At 38.1% G+C, this 16,981-nt stretch overlaps 1 protein-coding gene and 1 long non-coding RNA gene across 2 annotated transcripts; both read left to right on the top strand.

The window, feature by feature from the left end:
• The first annotated feature begins 9,178 nt into the window (after positions 1-9,178).
• Positions 9,179-9,779, top strand: LOC106334233. The gene is made up of 3 exons (XR_001268560.1): positions 9,179-9,259; positions 9,369-9,462; positions 9,705-9,779. It is a non-coding gene; the product is annotated as an uncharacterized LOC106334233 (long non-coding RNA).
• Positions 9,780-10,136: 357 nt separating this feature from the next.
• LOC106330902 (glutathione S-transferase T3-like) lies at positions 10,137-16,192 on the top strand. Its single transcript, XM_013769293.1, has 3 exons — positions 10,137-10,810; positions 15,442-15,744; positions 15,916-16,192. Exons 1-3 carry the CDS (start codon positions 10,137-10,139, stop codon positions 16,190-16,192), a joined length of 1,254 nt encoding a protein of 417 aa, XP_013624747.1.
• The last annotated feature ends 789 nt before the right edge of the window (positions 16,193-16,981 follow it).

Below are 16,981 nucleotides of genomic sequence, written 5' to 3'. Positions count from 1 at the left end.
AAACCATGTGGCTTGGGACGCCAAGCTACTAGGTAATAAAGGTCCTGGATAATAAGATCTCAAATCTATAGATCATGTCTGGAACATAATGGAACCACATGAAAGTGTCGACACACACACACACATTTGTATAAAGATACATAAAATTATAGCACTTGAACATAAAGAGATAAACGCGGATCATGAACCCACAAATGAGTACTCATACAATCATAAATATCATAAAATATTATATTGAAAGATAAACGTGGAGGTTCAAAGTATCTAAAGGAGAGATGAGCGTATGGGCCATATACATATATAGAAACGCCATCTGATCAACCAGTGAAATAGATGGATCTTGTGAGAAGTAAAGAAACCGTGAGAGATGTACATGATGCATGTAAAGGTGTTCTTGTTTTCCTACTAACAGCATTTGATTATAGCTTGTTATACAAGGTACTCACAGAGATCAAAGGAACAGATTATAAGGAGATAAACTCCTATGTGGTGGATGCTGGTACAGATTTTCGAAATTGAAAATGGCCTGGTCATAAGAAAGAAATTAGATACAATGATGTAGTAAGCAGCATATGGATCACTGGATAAGATGAAAGAACAACTTCGTTCCTAAGCTGATTCATGGACTGAAACATAAAGCAGCTGCATATAGTATGTAAAAGAAATTGATCACGCATGATCATTGATTTTGGAGTTGTATAAAAGACAATCCAATACAGTCCATATATTTGAAATTCCTTGTGATTATAATAAACCTTGAGATTTCTCACCATAATTTAAACTACATGATATATATTAATATTTAATAATAACAATTATCTAAAATTTTATTAATTCAATTTTTTTAACAAAACTGAAAAAAAAAACCGTGCATTTGCACGGATCCGAACTCCGAATCTAGTGTATACTAATATACATATATACTAAAGCTTTTGAAACATTTGAGTCGCATATTATATCACAGGGGTGGGCATTTACCCGAATCTGAATCCGAACCCGACCCAAAAAACCCGTACCCGATCCGAACCGAAGTAGTAAAATACTCGAACGGGTTTTGTATTGAACAAGTTTTGATATCCGAATCCGATTGGGTATATCCAAAACCCAAAATAATACCCGAAGTCATCCCGAACACATGCTTACTTAAACCCAAATCTACATCTTTCATCCAATATGCAATAACTGGTTTTTCTTAACCGATTTTGGTTTAATTAATATTATATAAAATCAATACTAAATCACTATTTTTCTTAACCTAAACGTGTGCACATGTATATATATATATATATAAATATATATGTATCTTCTTCTTAAACGTGAGAGATTAAGGCACCATCTGCATCTTTCGTCTCTTATCATCTCTCCATATAAGATCTTCTTTCTTAAAATATTGTTCTTCTCACGAGTCATGTTAAGTTTTACGGAGACATAGTAGTTGGCGTCATCAACAATAAACACCATAAACGTCACTGTAACAACCGAAGACATCTCAAACCATCTTGACATTCTTCATACGGAGGGGTAGTTTCCATCTACGGAGCTTTCTTTGTTACTATCGATCGTGTTACATAACGAAAGCAAGAGAATGAGCAGTTTTTTTTGCAAGAATTATGTGGTTTTAAATTTTTTTTATCAGTAGTTCAAAAAAAAAACTATCAAATGCTTTGGAATTTTCGGTTATATCCGAAATACCCGAACTAAAAATACCCGAAGCCGACCCAAAATGTAGGAATACCCTAACGAGTTTTATACTACTATACCGAAATACCCTGGCATCCGAAATATACGATCCGAACTCGAATGAGTATCCAAACGCCCACCCTATTACATCGTCTCATTTATTCGGACTTGAGAAAGACAATGTTTTAAAGGCTATTTTGTGACTTTTGACACTCTTCTACCGTTCTACGTTTTTGTTTCTTCTTCTTTGGGGAGCAAATAGTCTTGTACGATTATTACAATATTTTAAGAGAAATCGCTATTACTACATAGCAACACAACTAGTGGACTTATACTTTCATATATCTTGAGATTGAGATGATTACTTTCTGAGTCACCTCCTACATTTTTTGCTTTGAATGTTCATCAGGAAAACTCAACACTAACGAATAACGATGCTTTTCTGCATTATTTCGTTGTCCTACAAATACTTGGGCTCATCCTTTTTCTTTATCAAAATAGAAAGCCCAATACGGATACATACAATTTACAACGATGCCATGGTAAACAGCGTAAAAACGCAAATGGGCCAAAAACCCAAGACACCAGACATGATCTTTTTTTTTGTCGCCTGGCGCCACTATAACACTTAAAATAAAATAATTTAAAACATGGTGATGTTTTTATTTTAAATAACAGCCACTATTCACTATATTTTGATAAATTTTAATGACAATTTAAAAAAAAAAATATTATTTTAAAACAATGTATTGCTTATTTTATAAAAAACTAACTAAGAATAAAGCAAAACCAAAATCTAAAAACTAAAAACCAAAACCAAAAGCTGAAAATCAAAAACCAAAATCTAAAAGTTAAAAACTAAAAATCAAAATCTAAAACCAAAATTTAAAAACCAAAAACTAAAACCAAAAACTAATGAAAACAATCATCACCGTAATATTTTGGTAGCTTACTTGGCAAGAGCGATGAATAGTAATATTGGCAAAAATAAATGTGTATATGTTATTATTCTTCATATCACATGTCCAAGTTGACAAGATTCTGGAAACTGTTTGGGCACTCAAAGTGTCTATAAACAAACAAAAATTGACATATACTGCTCTTTTTTATTAGAACTGACGACGGTAGTGACCACTGTAGCTTCATAAACCAAAAAACACCAAAGTGGAAACAAGAAAAAGAAGGTTGGTGGTCAAGCCTATTGGTAATAAAAAGAGAAATAGAATTGATGTTCTCAATAAATCTTATGATTTATTTCTTAGTTAAACTTCACATGTATTCTGCCAACAAAAGACGATTGCCATGATACCATGTGATGGGCAAGTAAATTACTTTATTTTATGAAGTGTAAAATAAAACCTGTTATCAAATGATTTCTATTAAATTTAAACTCCAAAGAGAGGAAGGAAATAATTACGAAAGTATTTTACCAATTAAAAAACTTTTAACAATGGTTTAGCCGTTTATCAAGGATGTTTTTCTTCAACCTATAACGGTTAAGTTTTTTTTTTTTTTTGGTCAATACGGTTAAGTTATGTATTCTTTATCGATGCCTTTCTGCTATTGTTTCGTGGTCCTACAGATACTTGGGTTCATCTTTTTCTTTATCAAAATGGAGAGCCCATTACGGAAAAATACAATTTACAATGATGCTAAGATAAACATTAAACATAGTGTAAAAAACGTAAATGGGCCAAACGTAAATGGGTCGAACAGATACTTGGATTTGTCCTCTGACGCCACTAAACATATTATAAATTTATAATGTTTTGGCAACTTACCTTGACAAGAGTGATGAATAATAATAGTATAGGTAAAAATAAATCATTGACCTGAAAGTGGAGTTGGGGTCGATAAAGTTTTGCTAGACAACACGAAGTGTGAGAACGCCTCATTGATATCGGTCTGGTTAGGGATGAGGCTTGGATCTTAACTGGTGATTTCAATGAACTCATGTCGAATGAGGAAAAGGTGGGAGGTGCTATCCGCTGTGACGCCAGCTTCTGGAACTTCAGGAACATGGCAGAGAACTGCAAGATAAAAGAACTCCGCTATACAGGAAACTGCCTCTCCTAGACTGGAGTTAGGGACCACGTTTGGGTCCAATGCAGATTGGATCGGAGCTTTGGGAATAGTGAGTGATTTTCTTTATTTCCACGATATAATATGGAATATATGGAGTTGTGGGCTTCTGATCATCGGCCGATCAGAATTTGTTTTGCTCTAGAAAAAGATGATCCAAGTCGCAACCAGTTTTTCTTTGATAAACGCTTGATTAATAAGCCATGTTTCGAAGAAGTGGTGAAAAAAAGTTGGGGATCTACAGAGCATGATACAAGCAGTACAATGGACCGCATTGGTCGTTGCAGAAGTAGTATCTTGAAGTGGAAGAGGAAAGCTGATACTAACACGAGGACCAAGATCATACGTTTGCAAGGAGAGTTTGAGAAAGAAGTATCAATACGCAACCCTTCTTTCTACTTCATGAAAAAGTTGAAGATCGAGTTAGCAGAGGCTATTCGTGAGGAGGAGCTTTACCGGAGACAGAAATGCCGTGAGGACTGTCTACGCTCGGGTGATCTCAACACAATGTTTTTCCATAACTGCGTAAAAGGAAAACGCCTTCAGAATCGTATCCTTATGCTATTGGATGACTTGGGACAGGAACACTTCACGGAAGGCTCGAAAGGAAACATTGCCGTTGAGTACTACCGTGATCTCTTTAGAAGTTCCAACCCCTTTGACCTGGAATCTGTATTTCAGGGCCTTAATAATCGGGTGTCTGAGGAGATGAATGCTCGGCTTACAGCACCTATATCTCCCGAGGAAATCAGAAAAGCTGCTTTCAATGTCAAAGGAAGTAGCGCCTCTGGAGAAGATGGTCTTACTGGAGTTTTTTATCAGAAATTTTGGCATATTGTGGGTCCTCAACTTACTGCAGAGATCAGCCATGTCTCCAGTACTGCAGTCATGCCTGATGGTTGGAACCATACTCAACTGAGCCTTCTTCCGAAAATCACTAAGCCGACTAAGATGCAGGATCTCCGCCCCATCAGTTTGTGTTCAGTTTAGTATAAAATCATCTCAAAGATTTTATGCAATCGATTGAAACATATTTTGCCAAATATCATATCGGAAACACAGGGTGCCTTCGTGTCTGGTAGACTGATCTCCGACAACATCCTCATTGCCCATGAAATAGTCCATGGGTTGCGTACCAATCCTAAAGTTTCTGAGGAATGTATGGCCATCAAAACCGACAGGTCTAAGGCTTATGATTGTGTCGAATGGAATTTTCTAGAGGTTCTCATGGAGAAGCTGGGATTTGATAGAGTCTGGATAAGATGGATCATGGCCTGCGTCAGCTCAGTATCCTTCTCGGTACTACTCAATGGCACTTCTCATGGTTTCATCAGACCTGAAAGAGGTATCCGTCAAGGAGACCCTCTCTCGCCATTCTTATTTATAATCTGCGCCGAGGCACTTGTCTCGTGTCTTAACTCTGCAGAGGCAATCGATCGTATAAAAGGTATCAAGCTCTCTTCCTCAGGGCCATCAGGGCACCATCTTCTGTTCGCAGATGATAGTCTCCTTCTGTGCCATGCGAATAGAAGTGAGGCTTCAGAGATTATGGCTTGTCTGAAGGCGTATGAGGAAGCGTCGGGTCAGATCATCAATCTACAGAAATCTTCTATTATCTTTGGTTCCAGGGTTCCTGAGGAATCAAAAATTGAGATCAAAGAAGTTTTGGGTATTGATTAGGAAGGGGGAGAAGGTTCTTACCTTGGATTACCAGAGTGCTTTAGTGGTTCTAAGATCAAATTCCTAAGTTTTATTAAAGAAAAACTCCAGCGAAGGCTGCAGGGTTGGTTCGTGAAATCACTCTCCCAAGGCGGGAAAGAAGTCTTGTTGAAATCAGTGGCCTTAGCACTACCTATCTATGCGATGTCTTGTTTTAAACTTCCGAAGGAAGTGTGTGCGAAGTTAACAAGCGCAATGATGGAATTCTGGTGGAGTTCTTGAACCAACAAGAAGAAGATCCCGTGGGTGGCTTGGAAAAAGTTGTGTAAAGCCAAAGAACTTGGTGGTTTGGACTTTCGAGACATAGAAAAATTCAATGAGTCATTACTTGCCAAACAAGCATGGCGCATTTGGTCAAACCCTACCTCATTAGTTGCTCGGATTTTGGAGCAACGCTACTTTGCTCGCTCTTCCTTTATGGAATGTGGGGTTGGAACTCGTCCTTCTTATGTTTGGAGGAGTATACTCCATGGAAGATAGCTGCTGTCACAAGGATTGCTTCAAAAGATCGGTGATGGGACAAACTCCCGTGTCTGGATTGATAACTGGCTAATATGCGATACTCTGAGGCCTCCTCGCTACCGACAAGAGGCGATTGTTGAACTTACATTGACAGTCAATGACTTGTTTGATGGGTAAGGAGGTGGCTGGGACATACAGAGAATTAGAGACGTCATTCATGAGGAAGATGTGGAGTTGGTACTGAACACAAGTTTCAACTTATCGGAACAAGACCGTAGGATATGGGGTTTCTCCAGGAATGGGGTTTATAACTCGAAATCTGGTTACAAACTTGCGGAAACCTTGGAGCTTCAACAGAATCCGCCAGGCCCGTCTCTTCCTCCCATAGAAAAGAAGCTTTGGCAAGACCTCTGGAAAACGAAGACTACTCCTAAGATCCGTCGCTTCATGTGGAGAGCACTCTCGGGGGCTTTAGCTGTGAAACAAGGCCTTAGATCATGGGGTATCTTACTGGATACAACGTGCCCCCAATGTGGTCTACAGCCAGAAACAATTTGTCATGTTCTTTTCCACTGCGAAGCGGCAAAAGAAGCTTGGGAGATGGCTCAGATTCCTCTGCCTCCGGGTGGTTTCTCTCCTAACTCTGTTTGGTTAAACTTTTACCATCTGTTGTCTCTTAGTAAGAAACCCTCTGCGGAAAATGCTGCCTTCGTCTCACTCCCATGGATCTTATGGAAAATTTGGAAGGCTCGGAATTCTTGTGTCTTTGAACAGGTGCAGTCCTCTGGTTCCTCTATCTTATCTCTGGCATCTGAGGAAGCAGCGACCTGGTTGAACCTCCAGCTTATACCACCTGAATCTTCTCTGGTGATTACACTGATAGCGCCTCAAACCCGAAAATGGATGAAGCCACCAATGGGGACCGTAAAATGCAATGTAGCATCTTCATGGGTTGACTCTTTCCAAAATTCGGGTTCTACTTGGATACTACGAGACTCTTCTGGTGTACCTCTTGCACATAGCAGACGGGCTTTCGCTCCTATAACGTCTGCGCTGGAAGCTGAACTACAGACGCTTTGGTGGGCATTGGAAGCGCTCCATGACATTCATGTCAAGAGAGTAATCTTTGAGGTATCCTCTGATGCATTAATGGAAGCAATGTTCTCTCCTACGAGTCCCTCTCCACTATCATATGGCATTTCAAGAATTTTACGATCCTTGCATCTCTTTGACCACTGTCAAGTGGTATCAAGTCACAGAGAGACCAACTTCATTGCTTTGCAAGTTGCAGAGAGTGTTACTAGAGACCAAAGACTTCAACCTTACATGGCGACGGGTGGTCTTAGTTGGCTCTCGTCCTCCGTTACAACTGAAGCGCTGAATGATGGACCTTACTAGTTGGTTCCTACGGATGTTCAGGAGGTTGTGCCAGTTAAAGGCCTGATTATCCTTCTCTTCTACGTTCTGGAATTTTCATTTTTGGTGGCATCTATTGATGTTGTTGTTGCTTTTTTTTTTTTTTTATCATAATACTCTGTTGTCTATTTTTCTAGTCTTTTGGCTACAACTTTATTGAATGAATTAATCATTGACAAAAAAAAATAAAAAAAATAAATGTGTATGTGTAATTATTTTTAATCACTCATCACCTGTCCAAGACATCAAGTTGTAAAGATTCTGGAAACTTGTTGGGCACTTAAATTTCTCTATAAACAAGTAAATTGACATCTACTGTTCTCTCTATTAGAACTGACCACGGTAGCTTCATAAACCCCAAAAACACCAATGAGGAAACAAGGAAAAGAAGGTTGGTGCTCATGCCTATTGGTAATAAAAAGAGAAATATAATTGACATACGAAGTTACAAAAAAAATATATATAATTGATATTATCAATAAATCATAAGATTTATTTCTTGTAGTAAGTAGTCTGCCAACAAAAGACGATTGTAATGATACCACGTGATGGGTAAATAACTAGTCATTACTTTATTTTATAAAATGTGAAATAAAACCAGTTATCAAATGAGCTGTATTAAATTTGAACTCCAAAAAGAGGAAGGAAAGATTTACCAAAGCATTTTACAAAATAAAAACCCCTTTAACAATTGTTTAGCCGTTTATCAAGGATGTTTTTTTTTTTTTTTGAACAAAATCAAGGATGTTTTCTCCTACCTATAACTGTAAGTTGTGTATTCTTGATTGATACTATGAGCGAACTTTCTTATTCAAAATTACAAATTACAAGCGATCAATATATTTATTTTGTAAGGTGTTTTCTACGAGCAAATCTAACAACTACTATTTACTAAACCACTATCCATATATAGCTGATCACTTGATTGAGTTGTGTACAAAATTTTTTGTTGAAGGCTCGTAAATGTTTTTTTATTATGTAAAAGACTTATCGTGTGTCAGTGTCATATATTATTTATCTGCAGTAATATGATTTCTTTCAATTTATATTTCATGCGTTATATAGTTAACCAAAAATGGAGTATGGTATACCGTGGGAGACAAGGTAAACAAATTACAAAATGTAACATAAATAATCTCATTACAAAAAATAAGATAATTATGAAATACAATAATATATCTCGATGCATGCAATAATATAATTATGTGTGCATGCATGCACATAACCACTATCCATATATATATATTTGATGAAGTTTTGTAATTACAAAGAAAGTCGCTTCTTGTTTATGATTTTAAGTCCCATATATTTTCTTTGTAGTAAATTAATTTCTTCAAAAAAAAAAAAAAAAAAATAATAATAATTTCTTTCAGTTTCTAGTCCGCATTTTAAGAGCACCATTATCCGTGGTATTTAAGGGGTGTCTTATCTAAATTGTGCATTAAAAATAAATCAAAAACACAAATAAAAATAAGAGGCGTCGCTTATTTTGGGTAAGGAAGAAACCGTATTTGAGGACACATGTAGGCAAAATGAGAGGAGAGAGGAAGAGCGTCTTCGGTTTGCTTTGGTTCTGTTCTCTCTTTCTCTCGAAACCTCTCCATCTTCCTTTCCGAGAAGGCGATTCTCTCTTCCTCCGTGGCTCCTCGACTTTCCGGCGATAATCCCTCTCTCCGTGGCTCGTCAGACGAAACGGAATCGTCTCTCTCCGTGGCTCGTAGACGAAAGGACGATTCTCTCTCTCTTCGTGGCTCCTCGAGGAAACGAAGCCAGACCTCTCTCTCTCTCTCTCTTTGGCTGACGGCGAGGAAGGAAATCGTCAATTATCTCCCTCTCTATGGGTCTCCTCGTCGGCGAAGGACCGCTCTCTCTCTCTGGGTGGATATACTGGAATCGGAAGGTAAATCTAAATCGTTTGTTGTGTTCTTCAAACATGCATGTCTTATTCTAGACTGATTCTTGTTCTGATTGCAATTTTTTTTGTTTGTATGTTCGATTCTTTCTCGCAGTGGCTCTCGTCGATGGCGATATATGGCTCTCTGTCGGTGGCTCTCCTCCACGGCGACGGAGCTCTCTGTCGATGCCTCTCCGCGATTCGTACAGGTAAAGCTTCTGTTTCATGTTATTCAATGATGCATGTCTCAGATTGTGCTTTGGTAAGTTGTGATTTGTTTGTTGGAAGTTAATATATTTTGATAATTTTTCTGTCCTTTGATTCTGTTCGGTTTAGCTGTAAAATGTTTTGTTTCAATCTCTTTTTGTTTGCTGCAAGTACATCAATTTTTATTTGGCTTTTTTCTGTTGATTAATTTTTTTTGTTTATGCCTTTGTGTGGTGAGATGAAGAGATCAACGTGAGATGAAGGGATCAGCTTGCGTTTCATATGTTCTGTGGAATGAGAGGTTAGGAAGGTTCATCAATACAGGTGAGTGTTACTCTCCAACTTCTGGTCCGAAATGAAATGAAGTGAATTGAATTAGAAGTGATGTGGTTAGCTTCTGTGATGAATCGAAGCTCTGGTAATTAAAATGTAGTTAAGTGTAAGATTTATGGTTGTGTATGGTAATAAATAGAACTGATGGGTAGATAGAAAAGCATTGTTTGTTGTTTGTTGTTAGATAAATGTCAATTCTTTACGCATTCAAATCTGGTTGTAGTTGAAACAAAAATTTAAAAAAGCTTCTGTGATGAATTGTTTGGTTGGGTCTTTTGAATGCTACTTCTCTTCCTTGAATTATTTATAACCACTGCCTTTCTCTTCAATCTCCAACATCTGAATGCGCTTGCTCGCTCTTCCTCCTCTTTCTCCTATGTCTCCTCTTTCTCCTCAGCCTCCTTTGTCTCCTCTTTCTCCTCCATCTTTGACGTCGCATATGGATTTCAATCCATTTGAGGATTCTGCCAATTTTGTTGAACTACTTAATAGTCAACAAAATGTTGTCTTTGGCAGTCAAGGAAGTGTTCCACTCTCTTCATCGCAAGTGCCCTCCTTAGGCAGTCAAGCTGCGGAGCTTCGAGCAGAGCGTAAGGAAAGAAGGACGTGGACAGTCACAGAGGATATAGTGCTTATTAGCTCGTGGTTGAACACGAGCAAAGACCCCGTTGTAGGGAATGAACATAAGTCAGTGGCTTTCTGGACAAGAGTTGCAGCATACTTCTCGGCTAGTCCTAAACATGCTGGCTGTGAAAGACGAGAGGGTAGTCAATGCAAGCAACGTTGGCACAAGCTGAATGAAGCAGTTTGCAAGTTCTCTGGAGCGTATGAAGCAGCCACAAGAGAGAAAACCAATGGCATGAATGACAATGACGTTCTAAAACTGGCCCACGAAATCTTTTTCAATAGCCAAAAAAAGAAGTTCAGCCTTGAACATGCGTGGAACGAGCTTCGCTACGACCAGAAGTGGTGTGAGCTCGCTACAGCTAAAACTGAAAGCAGCTCGAAGAGGAGGAAGTTCGCGGATGGTTCACATTCAGGAGTAAGCTCTCAAGTCAATGAAAGATGTGTCCGATTTCCAGCTTATGTGGAGCATCAAGAAGGATGACTTGGCAATGAAGCAACAGCTCTCCAAGATGAGGCTACTTGAGAGTCTTGTTGCAAAGGAAAAGCTAGCTGATTATGAAGATGATCCGAAGAGAAAAAACATAAATGAGTTAATGTAACTCGGTCATGTTCTTTGTTTGTTGTGACATTTTATGTTCTTTGTTTGTTGTTTCATTTTATGTCTACTCGTTATGTTTCATGTTCTCTGCTAATGTTTAATTAAAATTCTCCTTATGTATCAAGTTCTCTGCTAATGTTTAATTAAAATTATGGTTATGTTTCATGTTCTCTGCTTATGTTTGCAGGATCACAAACTTGTTGTGAGAAGGATCACAAACTTGTTGTAGAGTCACGGAGAGAGATGAGAAGGATCACGGTCACCATCAAAGTCGTAGAGTGAAGAGTGAAAGAAGAGGCTGCATACTGGTATAAGGTAATGGGACCACTCATTACCATCAAAGCCACGTACCATGTTCCGTTTGAAACGAATATAAAACGTGGCATTGGTAGTAATGGGTGTTCCTGCTACCATATTGACTTGAAGATTCACGGGACTTTCTGGTGTTGGCTTGTCTTGTAGTCATGTCTTGTGTGGTGACGTCTTTTGTATCAGTGTGTCACGGACTAGATTCACGGGACTTGGCTTGTCTTTTGTATCAATGTATCAGTGTATCAGTGTGTCACGGGGCTTGTCTTGTATGTCTTGTGTTGTATCATTGTGTCACGGACTTGTAGTGTCATGTGCAATATGTTTTGTACTCTTATTATTTCAAGTAGTATAAAGTAATCGACCTTGTATCTCTCATTCTTTGTATCGAACTTTCCAATGAAACAAATCAAAAACTCATTTCCTCTCTTCTTACCAAAGCAATATCAAACGCCATATCACAAACTCATATTCTCTCATCTTACCATATCACAAAATCATTTCCAAACCAAACCAAGATCTCATGCCAAAAGAAAAACTCATTTCCACTCTTCTTACCAAATTCCCTCTTTTTACCAAACCAAGACTATAATTTGGAAGAAAAAAAAAATCTTCTTCTCTCTATTTTCACCATATATGGCTTCTTCTTCTCAAAACACTTTCGATGAATCTTTTGATGACACATTTGATGAGTTCTTTTATCAACATTTTGATCAAGCCTTTGAGAATTTGGCCATTCGCATTGATCAAGAAGAGAGAAGAAAAAAAAGAAAAAAACGAGCTTATATCGAAAGAAATCGTGAAGAATGGCATATTCGTTTATGGAATGATTATTTCAGTGAAACTCCAACGTATCCTGATAATATCTTCCGACAACGTTTTAGAATGAACAATTCATTGTTCATGCCAATTGTTGATCGACTCTCTAACGAAGTTCAGTATTTTTGGGAAAAGAAAGATGGTCTCGAAAGGAATAGTCTCTCTCCCCTTCAAAAGTGTACCGCAGCCATTCGTGTCTTGGCGTATGGTTCTGCAGCTGATACGGTCGACGAATACCTCTGGCTCGGTGAAATAACCACTCGGTTATGTGTGGAAAATTTTGTGGACAGAATAATATATTTGTTCGGCGATGAGTATTTAAGAAGACCAACACCGGCTGATCTTCAACGTTTCCTTGATGTTGGAGAGCATCGTGGATTTCCCGGGATGATAGGAAGCATCGATTGTATGCATTGGGAGTGGAAGAATTGTCCCACCACTGGGAAATGGCAATATTCTCGTGGTTTGGGTAAACCAACAATCGTGTTAGAGGTTGTTGCTTTATACGATCTCTGGATATGACATGCATTTTTTGGACCTCCAGGTACATTAAATGATATCAATGTTCTTGATCGCTCACCTGTTTTTGATGACATAATAAAAGGTCATGCTCCGCAAGTCACTTACTATGTCAATGGAATAGAGTATAATTTGGCTTACTATCTCACCGACGGTATTTATCTGAAATGAACAACTTTTATCCATTCTATTCCACTACCACAAGGGCCGAAAACAGTTTTATTTGCTCAACTTCAAGAAGCTGTCCGAAAAGATGTCGAGCGTGCTTTTGGAGTCGTGTTAAAAATCCAGCGCTGTTTTGGGATAAAGTCAAAATTGGGAAGATTACTCCATAATATGATAGTAGAAGACGAACGAGATGGATACACTCAATATGATATTTCAGAGTTCCAACAAGGAGAAGACACCAGAACTTCACATGTGGATCTCACGTATTCTACAGATCTCCCTACAAATGTCGTCAATATGATGGGTGTTCGGACTAGAATTCGTGATAGGCAAATGCATCAACAACTCAAAGATGATTTGGTTGAATATATATGGCTTAAATTTGGACGTGATGAAAACAACAACTGATCTCAGATGTATCTTTCAATTTGTTATCGTTTTTTTTATTTATCTTTGTTTTGAAGTTTTATATTTCAATCTATGTTTAAAATGTTTTTTTTTTATAATGTTGCAATTTAATAAATAAAATCTTAAAGAAAAAAAAATCTTTTTTTAAAGAACCCATAAATAAGAAACTTGCAATGGAGGCGCTAATTGTACGGGTTTCGTAGTTAGGTCTCTAACCTCACTTTAACTAATTAAAAATATTAAAAAATTATTTAGAGACCCAAATAGGGGCTTTAGACCATGTTTAACGGTGCCTCTCGCGTGGACTCTAAATCCCAAACCCATTAAAAAAAATGAAAAGGGGTAAGAGGCGGGTGTCGTGAAACCCTACGGGAGATGCGCCTCTTCGATTCATCGATTTCGTCTCTCTCTCTCTCTCTTCCCACCCAAAATCTCTTCTTCTCAGACGAAATTCACCGGAAATCAAGTTCTACAGAGAGAGATCTTCTTCTTCTTCGCCTCTGTGGCCGTGTTTGCGCAGCCGGCGAAGCAAAGCTACCATCAGACCACATCGATGGAGGTATTTTCTTCTTCCATCGTCTTCTGTTCTTCATCGATCCTCTTCCTATATTGTCATCAAACCGTCGGATTGAAACCCTAATAAAAACCGATATGATGATTTTTTTGTTTCAGGTGAGCCAAATAGCTGAGAAAAAAAACAGAGGTTAGAGCTTTTCTGTTTTGGTGTATCTCTGAGTTGAAGAAGAGAAGGTAATTTGTGGTCTTTTCATAGATATGCATGTGTGCTGAGTTGGTTATAGATTCATGGTATAACACAATCATGATGTTTGGTACGTTTTTCAGGTTCTCAAGTGTGTTATCGTAAATCATAGATGGAGCCACAGCAGGATTCATCATACAGAAGAAGATTCAGGTAAGCTTTTGGTCTATTTGAATTCATAGAGGTTGAATGAGGAACATGGTTAAAAGGATGTTTTTTGTGTATATTTTGAGGTTGCGGCGAGTGTTCTACTGGATCACAGACGGAACGGCAGGAAGATTCATTGAACTCCAAAACATCTGGTAAGCTTTTTGGCCTTTTTGTAAAGATTAAGATGTTTGATGCTTGCGACAGGTAGATAGACATAGGAATAGACATGATTAATTTGCAGCCATTGAATTGCTTGATTGCTTCTTATAGTTTGTTTGGTTGCTTTCTTGTGAAACAAAACTTGTGAAACAAAAATGTTAGTATGGGTGTTGCTTGATCGCTTCATTCTTATTATTATCTATAATCGTTTCTGTACTATCCACTTGTGACATAGGAATAAACATGAATTGCTTGATCGGTTCTTATGGTGTTGTCTGTTTCTGTTTTGGTCATCAATTCAAAATTGAAAAGTCCTCATTTTTTATGTCTGTCATTTATGTCTACGTCCTTTGTTAGATAGAAACATTAAAAATCATGGAATTAAAAAACTTAACTAAAACATTTCTACAACACACAACTACTTCCTAATCCAATTAAAAGCAATTAAAAGCAACCGTAAAACTTCATCTACTTTCCTCTATTAAAGCTTCAGTGTTATCTTTGTTCTCATCTACTTCATCTCCTTCATCTTTGTTTTCTACTTCTTCTCGGTTATGGATTCTCATCAAAGCCACTCCTCTAGCTTTGTACACTTACTAAACAGTCAACTTCCTAACATCGAATCCCCAACTCAGCTAATGAGTTTTTCACCAACTCCAGACCTTGGAGGTTCTGGTTCCCGTGCACAAGGTGGTGAGGACCGTAAGCAAAGGTCAAGTGGTCAACAGCTGAAGACCTGGTCCTCATCAATGCATGGTTGAACACCTCCAAGGATCCATTAGTTGGGAATGAGAAAAGAGCAGGAACATTTTGGAAGAGGATTGCCGCTTATTATAATGCAAGTCCGAAGGTGGTTGGGTTGCCTAAGAGAGAGCAAACCCACTGTAAGCAAAGGTGGGGGAAGATAAATGAAGGTGTCTGCAAGTTTGTGGGGTCATATGACGCTGCAACAAAACAGAGGACCAGTGGCCAGAGTGAAGATGATGTTTTGAAAGCAGCCCATGAAATATTCTTCAACGATTACAAGGTGAAGTTCTCGTTGGAGCATGGGTGGAGGGAGCTTAGGATTGATCAGAAATGGTGTGGGACTTATGGAAGTACTCAACAAAGCTCTGGTTCAAAAAGAAAGAGGGTGGGGGGAGAACAATCTTTTCAGGCATCAGCATCTATGCCCAGTGTGAATGGAGAAGATGAAGCAATGGCTAGGCCTACGGGAGTTAAGGCAGCAAAGGCGCAGGCTAAAAGGCTAGTGGGAAAAGAAGCGAAGAAGGTGCAACAGTTTCAGCAAATGTGGGAGATCAGGGAGAGGGACTTAGCTTTTAAGGATAAGCTTACAAACAAAAAGCTCCTAGAGAGTTTGCTTACAAGAAGAGAGCCACTTACTGATTTAGAAGTGGCGCTTAAGAACAAGCTGATAAGTGAAATGCTATCAATGTAATCTTTCTTTGAATATTAATATAACTAGTCTTTCTGATCAATGTTGTCTTGCTTGATGTGTAATATAACTTGTTTTAGTCTTTCTCATCAATGTAATATTAATAGCCTCTCTTTGTGATCAATGTTATCAACTCTAATGCGTTTCTGTTTTCATATTTTGCTTTTCAGGGGAACAAGTCAGACACATCCACAAATGGCTTCAAGAAAACCGATTGTTTGTGGCCTCTCAGCAAGAGGAATCATGCCACCTCTCCAACCAGAAGTTACCGATGAGGATGTTGCGGATAACACACCAACTGAAGTAGAAGTGGTGGAGATATCAGATGAAGAAGAAGACAATATGGTGGAGTTATCATGCGAAGGATACAGGAGGAATATGGGCTATTTGATTAGGGTAGAGGAATCAGAAGGTGACACTGAACCTGAGTTCAGAAGGATGTTGTAAAGGATGCATGAAGAAGAGAAGAAGCTGAGACAGGGTATCAAGGTAGAAGAAGGACAATCCTCTAAGAAGAAGAGAAGAAGCTGAGAGTCACGGGTTTGTGTGTTGTCATCAAACTGTTGTCCATTTGTGTAGTCATGAGACTACTTTTGTATTGGAGTCTGTCATGAGTCACGAGACTCTTGTTTGTGTCTGAATAGAGTCACGAGACTCATGTTTATTTGTGTCTGGGTGTGTAGTCATGAGACTACTCTTGTCTGTTTCTGTATTCACGAGACTTGGTTGTATTGTTAGTACTATTTTTATAAATTTAGGTGAAGCTCTCATTCTACAACATACAACGCTTTTTCTATGCTTCTCTCATTAGAGAAACTCAACGCTTTTCATCACACCACAACGCTTCTTCATCAGACCACAACGCTTCTCCTCTTATTCTAAAACACAACACTTCTCTCATTCTAAAACACAAAGCTTTTTCTTATCTTCTTTTACTCGATATGGGATCTTCTTCTCAAAATCCTTTTGAGGGATTGGATAGTCAATATGTTGAAGAAACATTTGATCAATATTTTGATCAAAATGTTGATGATCAATATGTTGAAGAAACCTTTGATCAACATTTTGATCAATATGTTGAAGAAACATTTGACCAGTCCTTTGAGAATTTTACCATTAATCAAGAAAAAGAAAAGAAAAAAAGAAAAAAACGAGTTTACATCGAAAGAAATCGTGAAGAAGGCGATCAACGTTTATGGAATGACTATTTCAGTGAAACTCCAACATATCCTCATA

This window comes from Brassica oleracea, chromosome C3, assembly GCF_000695525.1.
Source record: "Brassica oleracea var. oleracea cultivar TO1000 chromosome C3, BOL, whole genome shotgun sequence".
Lineage (NCBI taxonomy): Eukaryota > Viridiplantae > Streptophyta > Magnoliopsida > Brassicales > Brassicaceae > Brassica > Brassica oleracea.
The sequence above is the reverse complement of the archived record's forward strand: the minus strand, read 5'-3'. Positions and strand labels throughout refer to the sequence as shown.

Excerpts from the sequence above, each read along its gene's own strand:
- LOC106330902 (XM_013769293.1), top strand. The coding sequence starts at position 10,137 with ATGCGCTTGCTCGCTCTTCCTCCTCTTTCTCCTATGTCTCCTCTTTCT. Across the intron at positions 10,811-15,441 it reads AGCAGCTCGAAGAGGAGGAA|GGTGGGGGGAGAACAATCTT; the intron begins GTTCGCGGATGG and ends AAAAAGAAAGAG. Across the intron at positions 15,745-15,915 it reads ATAAGTGAAATGCTATCAAT|GGGAACAAGTCAGACACATC; the intron begins GTAATCTTTCTT and ends TTTGCTTTTCAG.